Source organism: Salvelinus fontinalis, chromosome 18, assembly GCF_029448725.1.
Source record: "Salvelinus fontinalis isolate EN_2023a chromosome 18, ASM2944872v1, whole genome shotgun sequence".
Lineage (NCBI taxonomy): Eukaryota > Metazoa > Chordata > Actinopteri > Salmoniformes > Salmonidae > Salvelinus > Salvelinus fontinalis.
The window spans coordinates 15,094,174-15,112,494 of record NC_074682.1 but is presented as its reverse complement, the minus strand read 5'-3'; the positions used below and the strand labels follow the sequence as shown (position 1 = coordinate 15,112,494).

Sequence of the window (18,321 nt, the reverse complement as noted above, 5' to 3'; positions counted from 1 at the left end):
AGGGTCAGAAACAAACATCTTCTAATTATACTCTTCCACTGCAGTAGCCACGGAGGGGTGACACTTGTAGGTTAACTTCATCATAGGAAGGATTGGATGCATAAGTGTGTGTGTGCGTATGTGTGTGTCTGTGTGTATGTGTGTAATTAGTAATCAGTGTGACTGGAGCCTGTTCCACTAAAATGTTGTGTGTTAACCCAATGCAGAATGGTAGTGTAAAAGGTGCTATTGGGGGTCAAATCTGCCTTCAGTAACAACTCTTGGTCTGTGCATTTCCTACTTTCCTTGTTAATGTAATACAGAATAATGTTCAAAATTAGAACCACTCTCATGCCCTGTTTATTGCATGTGAGGAATCCAGTTCAAACTGGTCCATACAATGCTTGAAGCCTCTATTATTCATCCTTATCTTAATCACATAGTGAGGGATGATATGTACTGGATGCAGAAACATTTCACCTCAAGGTTTACAGCAGTTCAATGATTCTACAGGCCATCAAATGTCCTGTAAGTGCTATGATGAGTTTGGATGGGAACATTCATCCTCTCTCCCATTATAGATGTTGAAGAGGCGTAGGTAATGATTGCCCAACTCACAGAATCAGCCACTCAAAAAAAATATATTCATAATTTACCAGGCGTGTGTGTGTGTGTGTGTGTGTGTGTGTGTGTGTGTGAAAAAGCTATCCTTGTCAGCTAATGTTCACAAATACTGAGAAATAACCCTGTGATCATCTGTTGCCATAGTCACCCAGACTGGAGCACTGTGGTGATGCTACAAGGCCATTGATGCCATTGTGATGTCACAGGTTTTGTGACAAACACGTTTTTTCAAGTACTAAAGCAGTCTTTCAGACCATTAGTCTTCGTTCATAAGAGTTGATTGTTGCAGACATGCTTGGGGACAACTAGAGAAAGAAAAATAACTTCAACTTTTGCTTTCATTGTTCAAACAAATTACAGACGGTCTAAGAATGACTGCAGTGGATAGCAGTGAGGATTTCAAGCAGAATGTGGCTATTGTAATCGACCCAGGATCAGGCTCCATCAAAGCTGGCTTCTCTGGAGATGAGAAGCCCCATAAAGTTCTGAGTTCAGTGGTTGGATTGTCCAAAAAGGACCAAACTGAATGTTATTTTGGAAACAACATTCCCTGCAAGGACTCAGATGATCTCATTCTCAAGAGGCCCATCACCAGTGGAATGATAAGTGACTGGGATTCCCTGGAGAAGCTGTGGAGCCATGTGCTCTATGAGGAGCTGCAAGTCTGCCCAGAAGAGCATGGCATCCTGATGACTGACCCAGCCTTCTCTCCCATCTCCAACCGAGAGAAGACAGCTGAACTCCTGTTTGAAGGGTTTGGGGCCCCAGCGATGTATGTTGGTTACCAGCCTGTGCTGTCCATGTATTCTTATGGACTGGTTACTGGTCTAGTGGTGGACTCTGGGGCTGGCTGCACCTCTGTCTCTCCAGTGTGCAATGGCTACTGCTTACCACATGCCACATTTCACATGGACCTGGCTGGAAAGGGTGTGTCTGACTATCTGAGCAAACTACTGGCCGACGTTGGACATGGGAGTGCTCTCCAGCAAATGTCCTCTGTGCAAGAGATGAAGAAGCAGAGTTGCTACGTCTCCCAGCTGAGTTCTGAGGACAAAGGCACACCTCTGGACTATCAACTCCCCGATGGCACCACCATTACCCTGGGCGACGAGCGCTTCCGTGGCCCTGAGATCCTATTCTGTCCATCCGACGTAGGAATGTCGCAGCCCGGAGTTCACATCCTGGCCACGAACAGCCTGCAGAAGTGCGCCCCCGAGTGGCAGGCGGCCTTGATGGCCAACGTGGCCCTGTGTGGCGGCTCCTCGATGTTCAGCGGTTTCCCGGAGCGGCTCCAGGCAGAGATGGAGAAACTGGCCCCGAGGGACTCCATAATCAGGATGCTATCTGGGGCTCACAGGGAGTTTGCCTCCTGGGTGGGGGGCTCCATCATCACCTGCCTCAGCAGCTTCCAGCCCATGTGGGTGAAGGTGCAGGAGTACCAGGAGGAGGGCTCCAGTGTGGTGCGCAATAAATGCTATTAGAACTCAGACCTTCAGAATTTGTACTGTAGGCCTATAGTATGCAATGATTCAGGAATACATGAAAGTGAAAAATAAATTGGATATTGATTTCAAAATATGCCAGGCTTGTTTTTTTATTGTATGCTTTATTGCACTGGTAAAATGGGCCATTCAATGCCTTATCGTTTGTTAATTCGATGTTCCCTCCAATATCAATTAAACATCATTGTCATCTGAGTTGAAAGTTCCAGAAAGATGCATCATGCAGTATGACGTTTTTCTTGTATGAAAAGGGAGATTCATTGTCTTCATTGGATCTACTATGATGTCTTGTTGAATTAACATCTTTCCTTCTCTTGCAACATGGGAAGGCACTTATATAAAAAATGTTCCATTATGCTTCATCTGTAATCAGCATGGAAATGGAGACCTTAGGGGGTTTGGTTAAGTAGCAAAATGTTAGAGGTTTACTTAATTTCCAACAATCCAATACCTTGTGGAAACAGTGTATTTTTTTCCTGTGCATTGTAGTTTAGACAAGGCTGGCGATCACACTATAAGATCCAACTATGCATAGTGGGAACAGGTATAGTATAGAGCTTAAAAATGTGTATATATATACTGTATACATACAGTGTATACACACAATTTGAAGCTGTGGTGGTGTCAGGCTTAATATATAAGCCTGACATATAAATATATATATATACACAGAGTAATCTGCATTAGACATTTAACTCAGCTAGGTGCTCCTCTGATGTGGATCTCCACTACAGTGGAACAAGATTAAGCCTGACACCACCACTGACATCCCCTCAGTCCCAGTTTGCACACATGAGCGACAGGGGAGCCTCTTCTAATCAGCAGCCCAGAGCCTACAGGGTCTTTGATTTGCCTTTAACAGCTCCTTTCAACATGACTTCTCTTCATGTCAAACATTAACAGGAGTTATTTGGCTTTGAGTTGGCTGCATGCGAGGTGACACATGTAAAAAGAATGCCTGTGTGATTGTTGGAGGTTGGTACTGTAGAGAGTATGAGTTAGTGGAGGCTCCTCAGAGGAGGAAGGGAAGGACCATCCTACTCAGTGAATTTCAGAAAACCAATACTTAATATAATCACGTCAACAAATAACTGATTAAAACCCAATGTTTTGTAGTGAAGGTCTACATTAGCTTCAACAGCACTCTCTGGGTAGCACCATGGTGTAGCCGGAGGACGTCTATTTTCCATCCTCCTCTAGGGATATTGACTTCAATACAAAACCTAGGAGGCTCATAGTTCTCACCCCCTTCCATAGACTTGCACAGTAATTATGACAGCGTCCTATCAGAGCTCTTGCAGAATGAACTGGCATATTGTCCACCCAATCAAAGGATCAGAGAATGAATTTAGTACTTAAAGCATAGCTAGCACTGCAGGGCATAACATGTGGGGAGTAGTTGACTCAAAGAGAAAGAAAGACAATAGTTTCACAGTTTTGAACAAATTAATTTATTTGAAAAATAAGGAGAAGCAGCAGAGAGAGAGAGAGCGAGAGAAGAGCTAGCTATATTTGGTTGTATATTGTTAACTTTCACTTACTTAGCTATCTAATGCAGCTAGCTAACTACTCAGAGAATAATGTTAGCTAGCTGACTAAGGCTATCCAACACTGGAACCAATGATTTTTATAACTAACCCAAGATAGACCAGTCTGTCGTTTCCAATGGGAACAAATTAGTCATAGTGGGCAAAACAAGCAAGGAGAGGGGCAGAGCCAATTAAGAGCTAGCGTTCTAGCATGTATTTGCATATTTCCCTTAGCGAATGCCTACTCTGTGAAGTGAGAGTTTGCATTAAGTCAATTCACCCTTACACTCCTTCTAAACAATACTTTTTAATTTTTTTTACAAAACATAGTCCACTCTGTTCATAACAGATTCTAGTTTTGGGCACAGAAAACTGTATTTAAATCAAATGTTTCATTGATGAGAAAATGTGCAAAATGTCGGCCAAAATCCATCTCGCTCCATCTTCTCCCACTGCCTTCCACTGGGCGTCCTCTCATCACAATATTTGGTAAATGAATGGAAACGCTAACCGGATGCTTCACTTATACATCCGGTGAAATATCTGGCTTATCATTCTATCTGTGCTGGAACTCTTCCAAGTCACGTTAAGCTTTCAGTTATATACATTTTTTGCCACCGGGGCCTGCCGGTGTAACTGCTAAACTGTTTGATGTATATTGTACTGCGTGATTGTAGCGGGTTTATTAGCACGTTAGTTCAAAACGTGACATACACATGGTTAGCAGATGTTAATGCGAGTGTAACAAAATGCTTGCGCTTCTAGTTCCGACAGTGCAATAATATCTAACAAATATTCTAACAAATTGACAACAACTACCTAATGCACACAAATGTAAAGGGTTGGAATAATAATATGTACATATAAATATATGGATGAGCAAGATGCAATACATGGTTCTAGTAGCTATGATGACGATTTACGCTGTGTTTCATTTAGCAGTTATGGTATGAAGGTTTGGCTTGGAAAGGTTTTTTCGCCTGGTCACAGACAGCCATTGTGTTGTACACTGAAGACCACAAGAGAATGGGTAAAGGTGAGAGGAAAGCGCGTAGATGCGAGACGGAATTATACAACGAGCAAAGTGATGATGCTGTTTGCGAATAAATATAAAAAACTGAAATATCACATTTACATTAAGTGTTCAGACAATTTACTCAGTATTTTGTTCAAGCACCTTTGGCAGCGATTACAGCCTCGAGTCTTCTTGGGTATGACGCTACAAGCTTGGCACAACTGTATTTGTGGAGTTTCTCCCATTCTTTACTGAAGATATTGGAAGGTGAACCTTCGCCCCAGTCAGAGGTCCTGAGCACTCTGGAGCAGGTTTCCATCAAGGATCTCTCTGTACTTTGCTCCGTTCATCTTTTCCTCGATCCTTACAAGTCTCCCAGTCCCTGCCGCTGAAAAACATCCCCACAGCATGATGCTGCCACCACCATGCTTCATCGTAGGGATGGTGCCAGGTTTCCTCCAGATGTGACGCTTGGCATTCAGGCCAAAGAGTTCAATCTTGACCATCAGACCAGAAAATCTTGTTTTTCATGGTCTGAGAGTCCTTTAGGTGCCTTTTGGCAAACTCCAAGCGGGCTGTCGTGCACCTTTTAATGAGGAGTGGCTTCCATCTGGCCACTCTACCATAAATGCCTAATTGGTGGAGTGCTGCAGAGATGGTTGTCTTTCTGGAAAGTTCTCCCATCTCCACAGAGGAACTCTGGAGCTTTGTCAAAGTGACCATCGGGTTCTTGGTCACCTCCCTGACCAAGTTCTTTCTCCTCTGATTGCTCAGTTTGGCCAGGCGGCCAGATCTAGGGAGAGTCTTGGGGATTCCAAACTTCTTCCATTTAAGAATGATGGAGGCCATTGTGTTCTTGGGGACCTTCAATGCTGCCGAAATGTTTTGGTACACTTCCCCAGATCTGTGCATCGACACAATCCTGTCTTGGAGCTCTACAGACAATTCCTTCAACCTGATGGCTTGGTTTTTGCTCTGACAAGCACTGTCAACTGTGGTACCTTATATAGGTAGGTGTGTGCCTTTCCAAATCATGTCCAATCAATTGAATTTACCACAGGTGGACACCAATCAAGTTGTAGAAACATCTCAAGGATGATCAATGTAAACAGGATGCACCTGAGCTCAATTTCGAGTCTCATAGCAAAGGGTCTGAATACTTATGTAAATAAGGTATTTCTGTTTTTTGTATAAATTAGCAAAAAATGTCAAAACGTAACAAAATGTGGAAAAAGTCAAGGGGCCTGAATACTTTCCGAATGCACTGTATATATGCAAATTTCGTGGGTTCATTAATTTGCCACACCCATTAGGTTCATATCAGATTAACTCGTAATTCGGTCCTCTATGCCCCCCACTCGTGTGTGTTCCATCCTCTTCACTGTGCGTAACCTACTGTATGTAGCCTATTCCGCCCCTCGTCCCTCACGGAGCTGAACTCGACGCGAGAGGCACAACATATGGTAAAAACGGAGCGCTGGAATTTATTTGAATTGTTTTAGAAATAAGTACTTCGTTCAAAGCTAAGTAGAAAGGTCGTTATATTTGCAGTAACAATCAGGAGAACAGTCGAGTGGAAAAAGTCAGTGGATTCAACGTTTATTTAGACATTTGCTGATAAGGTAAGTTCTCGCAATTTTAGTTGTCTAGGCTATCACAAAGAGTTGAGCTCACTAATTAATTTTCACTTTGGTTTGTTTGGGAAACTTAGTCCTTTCCCTTAATTAAGCGATTTTTTCTCTCAAACGCATTACATGTTAAAAACATAAACCTAATCAGGTTAATTGTGCCGTTTAATATCAAGTATATAATGCTTGCACATTTTGCCGATAAAGTGATGGAGAACGATGCACCAGAATTTACGCATTATGATAGACTAGACTGGTCGAAACTTCGCAGTCAAATAGATTTTCCCCATGCTCGCTATTACGCCTACTGTAAACGAAGCGCACGAGACACGAGACTGCACGTGAACAACCTAGTGAAGCATATCGTGAGGTAGTATCCTATAATTTGGTAAAGCTAAAGGGTACAGTTATTTCGTCGATACATCTCTGTTGTATAAATTAAGTTATACGTTATATAATAGCCTATATTTCAAACACCATCACACCTAACCGGTTTCCAAGACGAATTGAATAAAATGTAACATTTGAGTGAGAATTTAGCTATTCAAGTATTTTTTTTAAGAGATTGACTTTTAAGTTGCTCAACTTGTGATGTTCGACTGTGCGTGCCAACAAGTTGATAGTAGCCAAAATAATCGTGTAGCCTATTCGCATACCCGTTTTTCTGCATTCATATTTTCATTAATCTCATCTGCAACACCATGTTTTGCATGACATTGGCTATTTAATATAAAACGGGGTGTATCAGTGATGCTGATGCATGCTAATCAGCGTTCAACACCTCTGTAACTAAGCAGCGTTCAACACCTCTGTAACAGTTTAATCAACAAGTTCAAGTTTGTTAAGCCACTTACTGGTAATATATAGCATATTTATATAGTATATTTGACTATTTTCTATAGGAAAGTCAAGTGAGAACTTTTTACCCCTGGTGAGAAGAACTGAGAAGCTGATAGAAAGGATGTGCAGTTTCAAGCAGTCATCCCAATGACGCTGACACTTTCTTTTTATGCCATGACAGTGCCAGATTAGTTTTTTTTAAAAACTCCTACACTCAGTCATCCTATTAATTTGTATTCCTTGTATAATGCTTGACTATTTCTGGGCCCCCAAAGCATGTGGATATAGTAATATATCAGTAATACTTTTCTTTCAATAATAATAACAACAATAAATAACAATAAAAATCAATATAGTAATGGACTAACATACATTGACACATTTTCTTTGGCCTCATCTTTTTTTTTTTTGTTGACAGATCCCATAACCACTATGACATTATCATATTCTTAGAGAAGCAAGTTAAGGGTTTTGTATAATTTCATCCAGTAGTTTTGAAAGTAGTGTTCACAAGCCAAACCGGTCTTGAAAATTGTGAACAATTGTATGACTTGTTATGAATTCAAATTCGTACAATGATTCCAAATTTGTAAGTTCCTAATATCACATTCAATCTCGTTAATGTATGTCCAATTCAATAGTCAACCTAATTAGCCCCACAATCTATTGCTACAATCTTGTGAGGTAGCTAATGGGGATGTGAGAAACTGAATAGATTAGTTTTTTTTTATTGCAGCTGGTGAAACCCTGTGGCGTGACACATTAACACCAGTGTACAATGATCTGGGTTTGAAAGGACATTATAGCTGGTTTTGTGAATGGCACTTATGTGGTGTGTGTGTGTGTGTGTGTGTGTGTGTGTGTGTGTGTGTGTGTGTGTGTGTGTGTGTGTGTGTGTGTGTGTGTGTGTGTGTGTGTGTGTGTGTGTGTGTGTGTGTGCGTGTGTGTGTGTGTGGCGTCAGTATGCATGAGTGAGTGTGTGGGTAGAGTTCCGTGTGTGAGCAAGAGAGTTACTGTAAAAAAAGATAAATGCAGGTAGCCTGGGTAGCCATTTGTTTAGCTATTTATCAGTATTGTTTAGTCTTATGGCTTGGGGTAGAAGCTGTTCCTGACTTGGTGCACTGATACTGCTTGCTATGTCATGAGTAGCTGGAGTCTTTGGCAATTTCTTGGGCCTTCCTCTTACACCGCCTTGTAGCACCTTGCCTTGCAGTTGCCAAATCTTTTCAGCTTCCTGAGTGGGAAGAGGTGCTGTCGTGCCCTCTTCACAACTGTGTGGGTGTTAGTGTACCATGTTAATTTCTTAGTGATGTGAATACAGAGGAACTTGAAGCTCTCGACCCACTCCACTACAGTCCCATTGATGTGGATGGGGGAGTGCTCAGCCCCATCCACCAAAGGGCTCCTGTCAGAGAGACTCAGATTCAGGACTTCTCTTTGATCGGTTTTATTATGGCAGTTCAATAGTGCTGAGCGATTAACCAAAATGTATGTTATTCTTTATAATAAAAGAAAAGTCATTGACCAACATCGGTTCAAATATTTTAATTCCATTTAGGTCTGTTTTTTTCTGTGAACTTAATGTGCTGTTTCTCTAGATAAATCAGATCAAGCCTGAACTGTGCGATGTAGTAGGGAGTTGTCATTTCCAACAGGCCAATATTCGATATATTTATAGTTATAGTTTATAGTTTAGCGCAGAAAATGTGGTAATTAACTACAATGACGATAATCTATTACATGCCTACTTTTCCGGTATGTGTGGAGCAGACGTGGAGAATGAGAGAAGCGACAGAAGACGCGTGATCGAGAGGGAAAGAGAGTAGTTGCTTTGCAAGGTATTTCTACCGGGAAATACATGATCTACTGTGCCTTGCAAAAGTATTCATTCCCCTTGGAATTTTTCCTATTTTGTTGCATTACAACCAGTAATTTCAATGGATTTTTATTTGGATTTCATGTAATGGACATACACAACATTGTCCAAATTGGTGAAGTGAAATGAAAAAATTACTTGTTTCAAAAAATTTAAACAAATTAAATTAAACAGAAAAGTGGTGCCTTTGCTATGAAGCCCCTAAATAAGATCTGGTGCAACCAATTACTTTCAGAAGTCACATAATTAGTTAAATAAAGTCCACCTGTGTGCAATCTAAGTGTCACATGATCTGTCACATGGTCTCAGTATATATACACCTGTTCTGAAGGCCCCAGAGTCTGCAACACCACTAAGCAAGGGGTACCACCAAGCAAGCGGCACCATGAAGACCAAAGAGCTCTCAAAACAGGTCAAGGACAAAGTTGTGGAGAAGTACAGATCAGGGTTGGTTTATAAAAAAATATCTGACATTTTGAACATCCCACGGAGCACCATTAAATCCATTATTAAAAAATGTAAAGAATATGGCACCACAACAAACCTGCCAAGAGAGGGCCGCCCACCAAAACTCACAGACCAGGCAAGGAGGGCATTAATCAGAGAGGTAAGAAAGAGACCAAAGATAAGCCTGAAGGAGCTGCAAAGCTCCACAGCGGAGATTGGAGTATCTGTCCATAAAACCACTTTAAGCCGTACACTCCACAGAGCTGGGCTTTACGGAAGAGTGGACAGAAAAAAGCCATTGCTTAAAGGAAAAAATAAGCAAACACGTTTGGTGTTCACCAAAAAGCATGTGGGAGACTTTTCAAACATATTGAAGAAGGTACTCTGCTCAGATGAGACAAAAATGTTGCTTTTTGGCCATCAAGGAAAATGCTATGTCTGGTGCAAACCCAACACCTCTTATCACCCCGAGAACACCAGCCCCACAGTGAAGCATGGTGGTGGCAGCATCATGTTGTGAGGATGTTTTTCATCGACAGGGACTGGGAAACTGGTCAGAATTGAAGGAATGATGGATGGCACTAAATACAGGGAAATTCTTGAGGAAACCTGTTTCAGTCTTCCAGAAATTTGAGACTGGGGCGGAGGTTCCTGCTAAAGCAACACTCGAGTGGTTTAAGGGGAAACATTTAAATGTCTTGGAATGGCCTGGTCAAAGCCCATGTCACATCTGCTCCTGCAATGCCCTCTACTGCTCATCCTGTGTCTCCATGACCTGCCGCCACTCCCCCAGTACTCTCTCCCTCTCTCTCTCTGTGTGTGTATGTGATTGTGTGGGCGGAGACAGGTGTGCTGGAGTCAGAGCAGATCTCCACCAGCTTCAACCTGTTCCATAATCAAGACCTCTACAAATACTCAGTCCTGCCACTTCCGCGCTGCCAGATCGTAATCTCTGCTCAGTCAGTCTATGTTTCTAGCTGTTTGTTACTATTCAGATCCTGTCATCCTGTTGTGCCTGTTTTCCTTGCCTGACGCTGTTTCCCTCTCATGCTACAGTTCTGCCCACTCTGACTCTGGTCCCTGTCTCCAATCCCACATCTCGTCCTGGATTCCCCACAGTCCTGGATTCCTGGATTCCTGGATTCCTGGATTCCCCACAGTTTCCAAGATGGCGTAGCAGTTCAGACGTCTTTGTCTTGTCGTGTCCCGTGTATATATATATTTTTCCCTTCTTATATATTTTGTCTATATTTTTTATATTTTTAACCTCAGTTTCAACATACTCTCCTGCAACCCGCCTCACCCAAAGTGGTATGGATCTGCTATTTTCTATACTTTAGAACCGGATCCCCCAACAGAAGCTAGCCAGCTTACTAGCTATTAGCTAGTAGTCAGTTAGCCACTGCTAGCGGCCATCAGCTAACCTTAGCCTGGTCAACTCCTGCCAGTCTGCACAGCGCGATTCAACCCAGAGCATACCGTATTGCTTTTTCTCCACATCTACGGATTCCTACCGCAAGCTCTGAACCTTTTCACCTGGATCATCGCAGCTAGCTAGCTGCTATCCGAGTGGCTACCCCTGGCTAATGCCTCTGTCCCGAAGCAAGCACCAGTGAGCCGGGAACTAGCCCCGTGCTAGGCCCATCTCCCGGCTAGCTGAAGAAGTCCATCAGCCACTCCTTGGGCTACAATACCTATTTTGCCAATTGGCCTGGACCCCTTTTACTGCCGACACGAAGCCCCGCCGATCCATCACGACTGGTCTACCGACGTAATCCGCCCGAGGGGTTTCAACAGGCTCCTCCGTCGCGACGTCCCCTAAAGTCCCATCCGCTAGCCTGCTAGCCGTGGCCCGTTAGCTGTCTAGAGCATATCGGACTGTTAGCTGAAGATGTTCATCAGCCAATTTCTTGGGCTACAATACCTATTTTGCCCCATTGGCCTGGACCCCTTTTACTGCCTACACGGAGCCCTGCCAATCCATCACGACGGATCTGCCGGCGTAACCGTCCGAGGGGGCTACAACAGACGGTTCCATCGCGACGTCCCCCTAAGGCCCTACTGCTAGCCTGCTATCCCCGGCCCGCTAGCTGTCTGGATCGCCGTGTCTCCAGCTTGCCTAGCTACCCACTGGTCCCTATGATCACTCGGCTACGCATGCCTCTCCCTAATGTCAAAATCCCTTGTCCATTGCTGTTTTGGTTAGTGATTATTGTCTTATTTCACTGTAGAGCCTCCAGCCCTGCTCGATATGCCTTAGCTAACCCTTTTGTTTCACCTCCCACACATGCGGTGACCTCACCTGGTCTAAATGTCTCTAGAGACAAAACCTCTCTCATCGTCACTCAATGCCTAGGTTTACCTCCACTGTATTCACATCGTACCATACCCTTGTCTGTACATTATGCCTTGAATCTATTCTTCTGCGCCCAGAAACCTGCTCCTTTTACTCTCTGTTCCAAATGCACGAGACAACCAGTTCTTATAGCCTTTAGCCGTACCCTTATCCTACTCCTCCTCTGTTCCTCTGGTGATGTAGAGGTTAATCCAGGCCCTGCAGCGCCTAGCTCTACTCCCATTTCCCAGGCGCTCTCATTTGTTGACTTCTGTAACTGTAAAAGCCTTGGTTTCATGCATGTTAACATTAGAAGCCTTCTCCCTAAGTTTGTTTTATTTACTGTTTTAGCACACTCTGCCAACCCGGATGTCCTAGCCGTGTCTGAATCCTGGCTTAGGAAGGCCACCAAAAATCCTGAAATTTCCATCCCTAACTATAACATTTTCCGACAAGATAGAACTGCTAAAGGGGTTGGAGTTGCAATCTACTGCAGAGACAGCTTGCAGAGTTCTGTCATACTATCCAGGTCTGTGCCCAAACAATTTGAGCTTCTACTTCTAAAAATCCATCTTTCCAGAAGTCTCTCACCGTTGCCGCTTGTTATAAACCAACTTCTGCCCCCAGTTGTGCCCTGGACATCATATGTGAATTGATTTCCCCCCTTCTATCTTCAGAGCTTGTACTGTTAGGTGACCTTAACTGGGACATGCTTAACACCCCGATCGTCCTACAATCTAAGCTAGATACCCTCAATCTCACACAAATTATCAATGAACCTATCATGTACAACCCCAAATCCGTAAATACGGGCACCCTCATAGATATCATCCTGACCAACCTGCCTCTAAATACACATCTGCTGTCTTCAACCAGGATCTCAGCGATCACTGCCTCATTGCCTGCATCCATATTGGGTCTGCGGTCAAACGACCACCCCTCATCACTGTCAAACGCTCCCTAAAACACTTCAGCGAGCAGGCCTTTCTAATCGACCTGGCCCGGGTATCCTTGAAAGATATTGACCTCATTCTGCCAGTAGAGGTTATTCTTTAAAAGTGCTTTCCTCACCATCTTAAATAAGCATGCCCCATTCAAAAAATGTTGAACCAGGAACAGATATAGCACTTGATTCACTCCAGACCTGACTGCCTTTGACCAGCACAAAAACATCCTGTGGCGTACTGCATTAGCTTCGAATAGCCCCCGCAATATGCAACTTTTCATGGAAGTTAGGAACCAATATACACAGGCAGGAAAGCAAAGGCTAGCTCCATATTCGTCGCCAAACCCACTGGCACCAGGTCATCTATAAGTCTTTGGTAGGTAAAGCCCCGCCTTATCTCAGCTCACTGGTCATCATAGCAGCACCAACCCGTAGCACGCACTCCAGCAGGTATATTTCACTCGTCACCCCCAAAGCCAATTTCTCCTTTGGCTGCCAATTTCGCCTTTGGCTGCCTTTCCTGTGGCTCAGTTGGTAGAGCATGGCGCTTGCAACGCCAGAGTTGTGGGTTCAATTCCCACGGGGGGACCAGGGTTCAATTCCCACGGGGGGACCAGGATGAATATGTATGAACTTTCCAATTTGTAAGTCGCTCTGGATAAGAGCGTCTGCTAAATGACTTAAATATAAATGTAATCATACAAATGGGGTTACGAAAGTAACCTTGAGTTTCCTCATGCCTCTGTGTGATGTGTTTGTTGTGCACATCTGTCCACAGTATATGTGCATGTTTGAGAGATGTGAAAACAAACAGTTGCTAAAGTAATGGTGGTTCTAGAAAAGTTATGATGTGATTGCCTCATTACAATTCTTGAGGAATCTTAAAGGTTGATCACATAAATATTAGCAGGATGTGTTTTCTTCCTTCATCTTCATTTCCATTGACATTTTTGGGGATGCCTCTAAATTGTCAAACCCATATTGACAGATTCAACAGAAGAAAGATGACTAGAAAAGTAATGGGTTGTACGTAGTCCTCTCAACTCTAGTGGTGGTTGCAGTTGTATGGCATGCAGCGCTCGGATTTACTTAATTCCAAATGGTTGGGAGTTAAGACTGGGAGTGCGAGTGTCATTCTCCACAGCAGACTGCGCAGTGGGCTGCCTCCCTGCCTGCCTTCCTGTCTGATGGCAGCAAGGTCATTCGTTCCTCCACTCAAGAAGATGAATTACGTCTTGACACACAGCTTAGACATTGACAGTGTGGGGAGGCAATGGCAACAGCATTAGAGTGCAGCGAAACATTTCCCTGTGGTCTTTCATTAGATTGAAGTGTCAGTGATTGGACTCTTGTGAAAGTGAGAATAGCAGGCTTTTGGGTGGAGTAAAGGTATATATTTCTACAGTCGAGTGTATTTGTAAATAAGAGTCAGAGTGTTTAATGATTGACGGCAGAGATAACGTCTAAAGAGTTTTAAAGCGTTGGATCTATTAAAGTAATAAGATAAGGCTACAGTTATTTCACAATAACAGTATTGAGAGTATAGTCTCTGCCTTTGATGTATAGAATCAAAGATATTCAACTTCTATAGTCTGACACAGTTATATTGACTTATGTCATTAGCCTCAATCTAATCTTATACATACAATACATTTGGAAAGTATTCACATTTTCTTTAACGTTACAGCCTTATTCTAAAATGGATTTAATACATTTTCTTCCTCATCAATATAGGCACAATAGCCCATAATAACAAAGCAAAAACAGGTTTTTAGATTTTTTTTGCAAATGTATTAAAAATGAAAAACAGAAATACCTTATTAACATAAGTATTCAGACCCTTTGCTATGAGAATCGAAATTAAGCTCAGGTGCATCCTGTTTCCATTGATCATCCTTGAGATGTTTCTACAACTTGATTGGAGTTCACCTGTGGTAAATTCAATTGATTGGACATGATTTGGAAAGGCACACACCTGTCTGTTTAAGGTCCCACAGCTGACAGTGCATGTCAGAGCCAAAACCAGACCATGATGTTGAGGAATTGTGTCGAGGCAGGATTGTGTTGAGGCACAGATCTGGGGAAGGGTACCAAAAAATGTCTGAAACATTGGAGGTCCCCCAAAACACAGTGGCCTCCATCATTCTTAAATGGAAGAAGTTTGGAACCACCAATATTCTTCCTAGAGCTGGCCGCCCGGCCAAACTGAGCAAGAACCCGACAATCACTCTGAAAGAGCTTCAGAGTTTCTCTGTGGAGATGGGAGAATCTTCCAGAAGGACAACCATCTCTGCAGCACTCCACCAATAAGGCCTTTATGTTAGAGTGGCCAGACAGAAGCCACTCCTCAGTAAAAGGCATATGACAGCCCGATAGGAGTTTGTCAAAAGGCACCTAAAGGTTCTCTGGTCTGGTCTGATGAAACCAAGATTGAACTCTTTGGCCTGAATGCCAAGTGTCACGTCTGGAGGAAACCTGGCACCATCCCTACGGTGAATCATGGTGGTGACAGCATCATGCTGTGGAGATGTTTTTCAGCGGCAGGGACTGGGAGACTAGTCAGGATAGAGGGAAAGATGAACGGAGTAAAGTACAGAGAGATCCTTAATGAAAACCTGCTCCAGAGCGCTCAGGACCTCAGACTGGGGCGAAGGTTCATCTTCCAACAGGACAACAACCCTAAGCACACAGCCAAGAGAATGTAGGAGTGGCTTCGGGACAAGTTTCTGAATGTCCTTGAGTGGCCTTGAGAGGCTGTAATCACTGCCAAAGGTGCTTGAACAGAGTACTGAGTAAAGGGTCTGAATACTTATGTAAATTTTATATTTCAGTTTTTTGTTTTTAATACATTTGCAAAAATGTCTATAAATCTGTTTTTCCTTTGTCATAATGGGATATTGTGTGTAGATTCATGAGGGGATAAAAACAATTTTATCCATTTTAGAATAAGGCTGTAACTTAAGGCTGTAAACAAAATGTGGAAAAAGTCAAGGGTTCTTAATACTTTCCGAATGCATTGTATGTTCTATTCTATTATAGCAAACACGTGTCTATCTTTTTTTCAAATTTGTAACAGCTGAGCACAAGGGCATGTTTTTCCCCTGCCATAGTGATAGGTATGGAAAATGGTCTAATGTTACCCTGTTCTCCCCCTTTAATGTTATCCAACTCTCCATGTTTGAGTCAATGTGTAATATTGTTTGTTAATGGCCCCCATTATAATGTACTCTGTTTCATTTCTGTTATTGATTGACCAAATGTAAAGTATCTGCTGTCCTCATTTGCCCTGAACAGGAAATAGAATACGAGGAAAGGTTATCCTTCCACTGTTGAATGTGGAACTGTCTCCTAGAGATGGATACATGGATCGCGTCACATTCCATTACTCTCATCATTAGTGTTATTTTCTCCTCCCTCTATCTTATGTTGATTGGAGTCGATAGGCTGTTTGGAGCAGCAACACATTTGCCTTGTTTCCCTCTTAACCCTTAACCCCCCAAAAGGCAGCTCTAGATGATATATCTGAGTGAATAATCCTTTAGGGCCAAATTCTAATTTGTGATCTGCACACATAACTCAGATGTTTTATTGTCAATGGGAGATTTGTGTAAAAATGTAATATAAGAACCTATTGATTAGTCAAGGTGAGAAAGTCCATCCACAGCATTATACATTCTACACTACATCGGGCAATACAATAAATTACCAAACACATTAATCCATGTTGTATATTATTATTAGCAATTATGATGCCAATTTCTTCTTACACAGTTGGTCATACTGTTAATGAGGTGTGTCCTAGAGATGATCACGTGGAGAGCTTTAGGTTTTAAGTGCCCATCAGTGCACATAGTGACAAATGTAATCTCGGTCTGCCAGTTAATTATTTACCATATGTGTCAGTAAATGTTACTATCTCTAAGTGGTCACATACAGCATCACTCTTATATGCTATCATCCAGGCAGCATCTGTATGAAGACAGTTATGTTAGTGGAGGATGGAAGGCGGAAAATGGAGCAGCATTATGTCATTACTATTTCAATACCAGGGGTGTGCATTGATTTAGTTTACGTTGATGAAAAATATTTTACTATACTATTGCTATAATACTACCACTACTGTACAGTATTTGGGGCTAACTACCAATGTCATTGGATTGGTTGTTTAGAGCAGTGTTGGATGAACAGAGAGAGTCCCCAGCTACTGTGTTGCATCATTGATGCCTTTTCTATTCTCTTTTCACTGGTCCATGTTACAGTAACTTCCTTTACTCTCTGTCTCTGCCTCCTGCTATCTGATATTGAAGTCTGTCCGCGTTGGTGCATCAATCACACAAGGCCAAGCAGATCAAGGCTGGGGAACACAGTCATAGTTCACATCGGTCACATTTCACAATGCTTGGAGAGAGTGGCAAGAGGCTGTGGATGGATTCAGACTGATGTGGAGAAAAGCTAGGATAATAGATCACCGCTGACATGATGTGCCAATACGTTTTCTCAGCTTCAATACTTCTGGGTAGAGGATGTAGCAGGAAAGGATAGCTGCCATTTTAGGGGCTCCTGACCAATTCTGCCAATTTGTGTATTTTCTTGCATTTTGCACTGATCATAACTTTTTTTGTACATAATGTTTCCACCATCGTTTCCTGTGACCGAAAAGAGCTTCTGGACATCAGAACAGCGATCACTAACCTTGGATTAAGATTTGTACTTCAACAAGTCGGAGGTGCAGAACATACCGCTCAACCCGGACCCGGCCATGATCGCAGAGACTAGGAAAAGGAAAAGACGCCGTATAAGAGGCTGATGTGTGGGCACCCCGACAAAACTACGCTGGCCGATAAATAATCCACCTCTAACCTCCGTTCTATTAGCGAACGTACAATCACAGGAGACAAACTGGACGAGCTCCGTCCGAGACTATTCTATCAACGGGACCGGAAGAACTGTAATATCATATGTTTCTCAGAGTCATGGCTGAACAAGGACATGGATAATACACTGTACATCTAGCTAGTTGTTCTATGCATTGGCAGTATCAAACAGCAGCATTGGGTAAGCTTAAGGGGGAGGTGTGTGTCTCTTCGTTAACAACAGCTGGTGCTCGATCTCTAATATTTAGGAAGTATCAAGGTTCTGCTCATCTGAGATAGAAAAACTAATGATTAGCTGTAGAACATACTATTTACCAAGAGAGTTTTCATCTATATTTTTGTAGCTGTCAATTTACCACCACCAAGTGAGGATGAGGATTATTTGAGATACTGTTTAAAGAGGTAGGGTTTAGATGTTTTCTGAAGATGGGCAGTGACTCTGTTGTCGTAGCTTCAGGGGGAAGCTGGTTCCACCATTGGGGTGCTAGGACAGAGAAGAGCTTGGACTGGGCTGAGCTGAAGCTGCCCTCCTGTAGGGGTGGAAGGGCCAAGAGACCTGTGTCACAATACAGAGGCGGATGCAAGATGCAAGCAACGATGGTTTAATGAAAATAGTTTACAGTATCCACAGGACAGACAGAATATACAAAAAAAAAAAAAAAAAAAAAAAAAAGTATGAATGAATGTACTTGTAAGTCGCTCTGGATAAGAGCGTCTGCTAAATGA

The 18,321-nt window shown here is 42.8% G+C and overlaps 2 protein-coding genes across 4 annotated transcripts in view; both read left to right on the top strand.

The window, feature by feature from the left end:
* The first annotated feature begins 879 nt into the window (after positions 1-879).
* On the top strand, positions 880-2,131 carry LOC129815961 (actin-3-like). The gene has a single exon (XM_055870170.1). The coding sequence runs from the start codon at positions 975-977 to the stop codon at positions 2,082-2,084; it is 1,110 nt and encodes a 369-aa protein (XP_055726145.1). The 5' UTR covers positions 880-974; the 3' UTR covers positions 2,085-2,131.
* A 3,869-nt stretch (positions 2,132-6,000) lies between these two features.
* The window catches only part of LOC129815029 (caM kinase-like vesicle-associated protein), a 79,812-nt gene continuing 67,491 nt past the window's right edge, over positions 6,001-18,321 (top strand). For 2 of the 3 annotated variants that reach the window (XM_055868307.1, XM_055868308.1), the window contains exon 1: positions 6,001-6,271. The gene's annotated coding sequence lies outside the window, so the exon portion shown is untranslated. The remainder of the gene's footprint in view (positions 6,272-18,321) is intronic. The other variant, XM_055868309.1, reaches the window with a different exon arrangement.

Excerpts from the sequence above, each read along its gene's own strand:
- LOC129815961 (XM_055870170.1), top strand. The coding sequence starts at position 975 with ATGACTGCAGTGGATAGCAGTGAGGATTTCAAGCAGAATGTGGCTATT.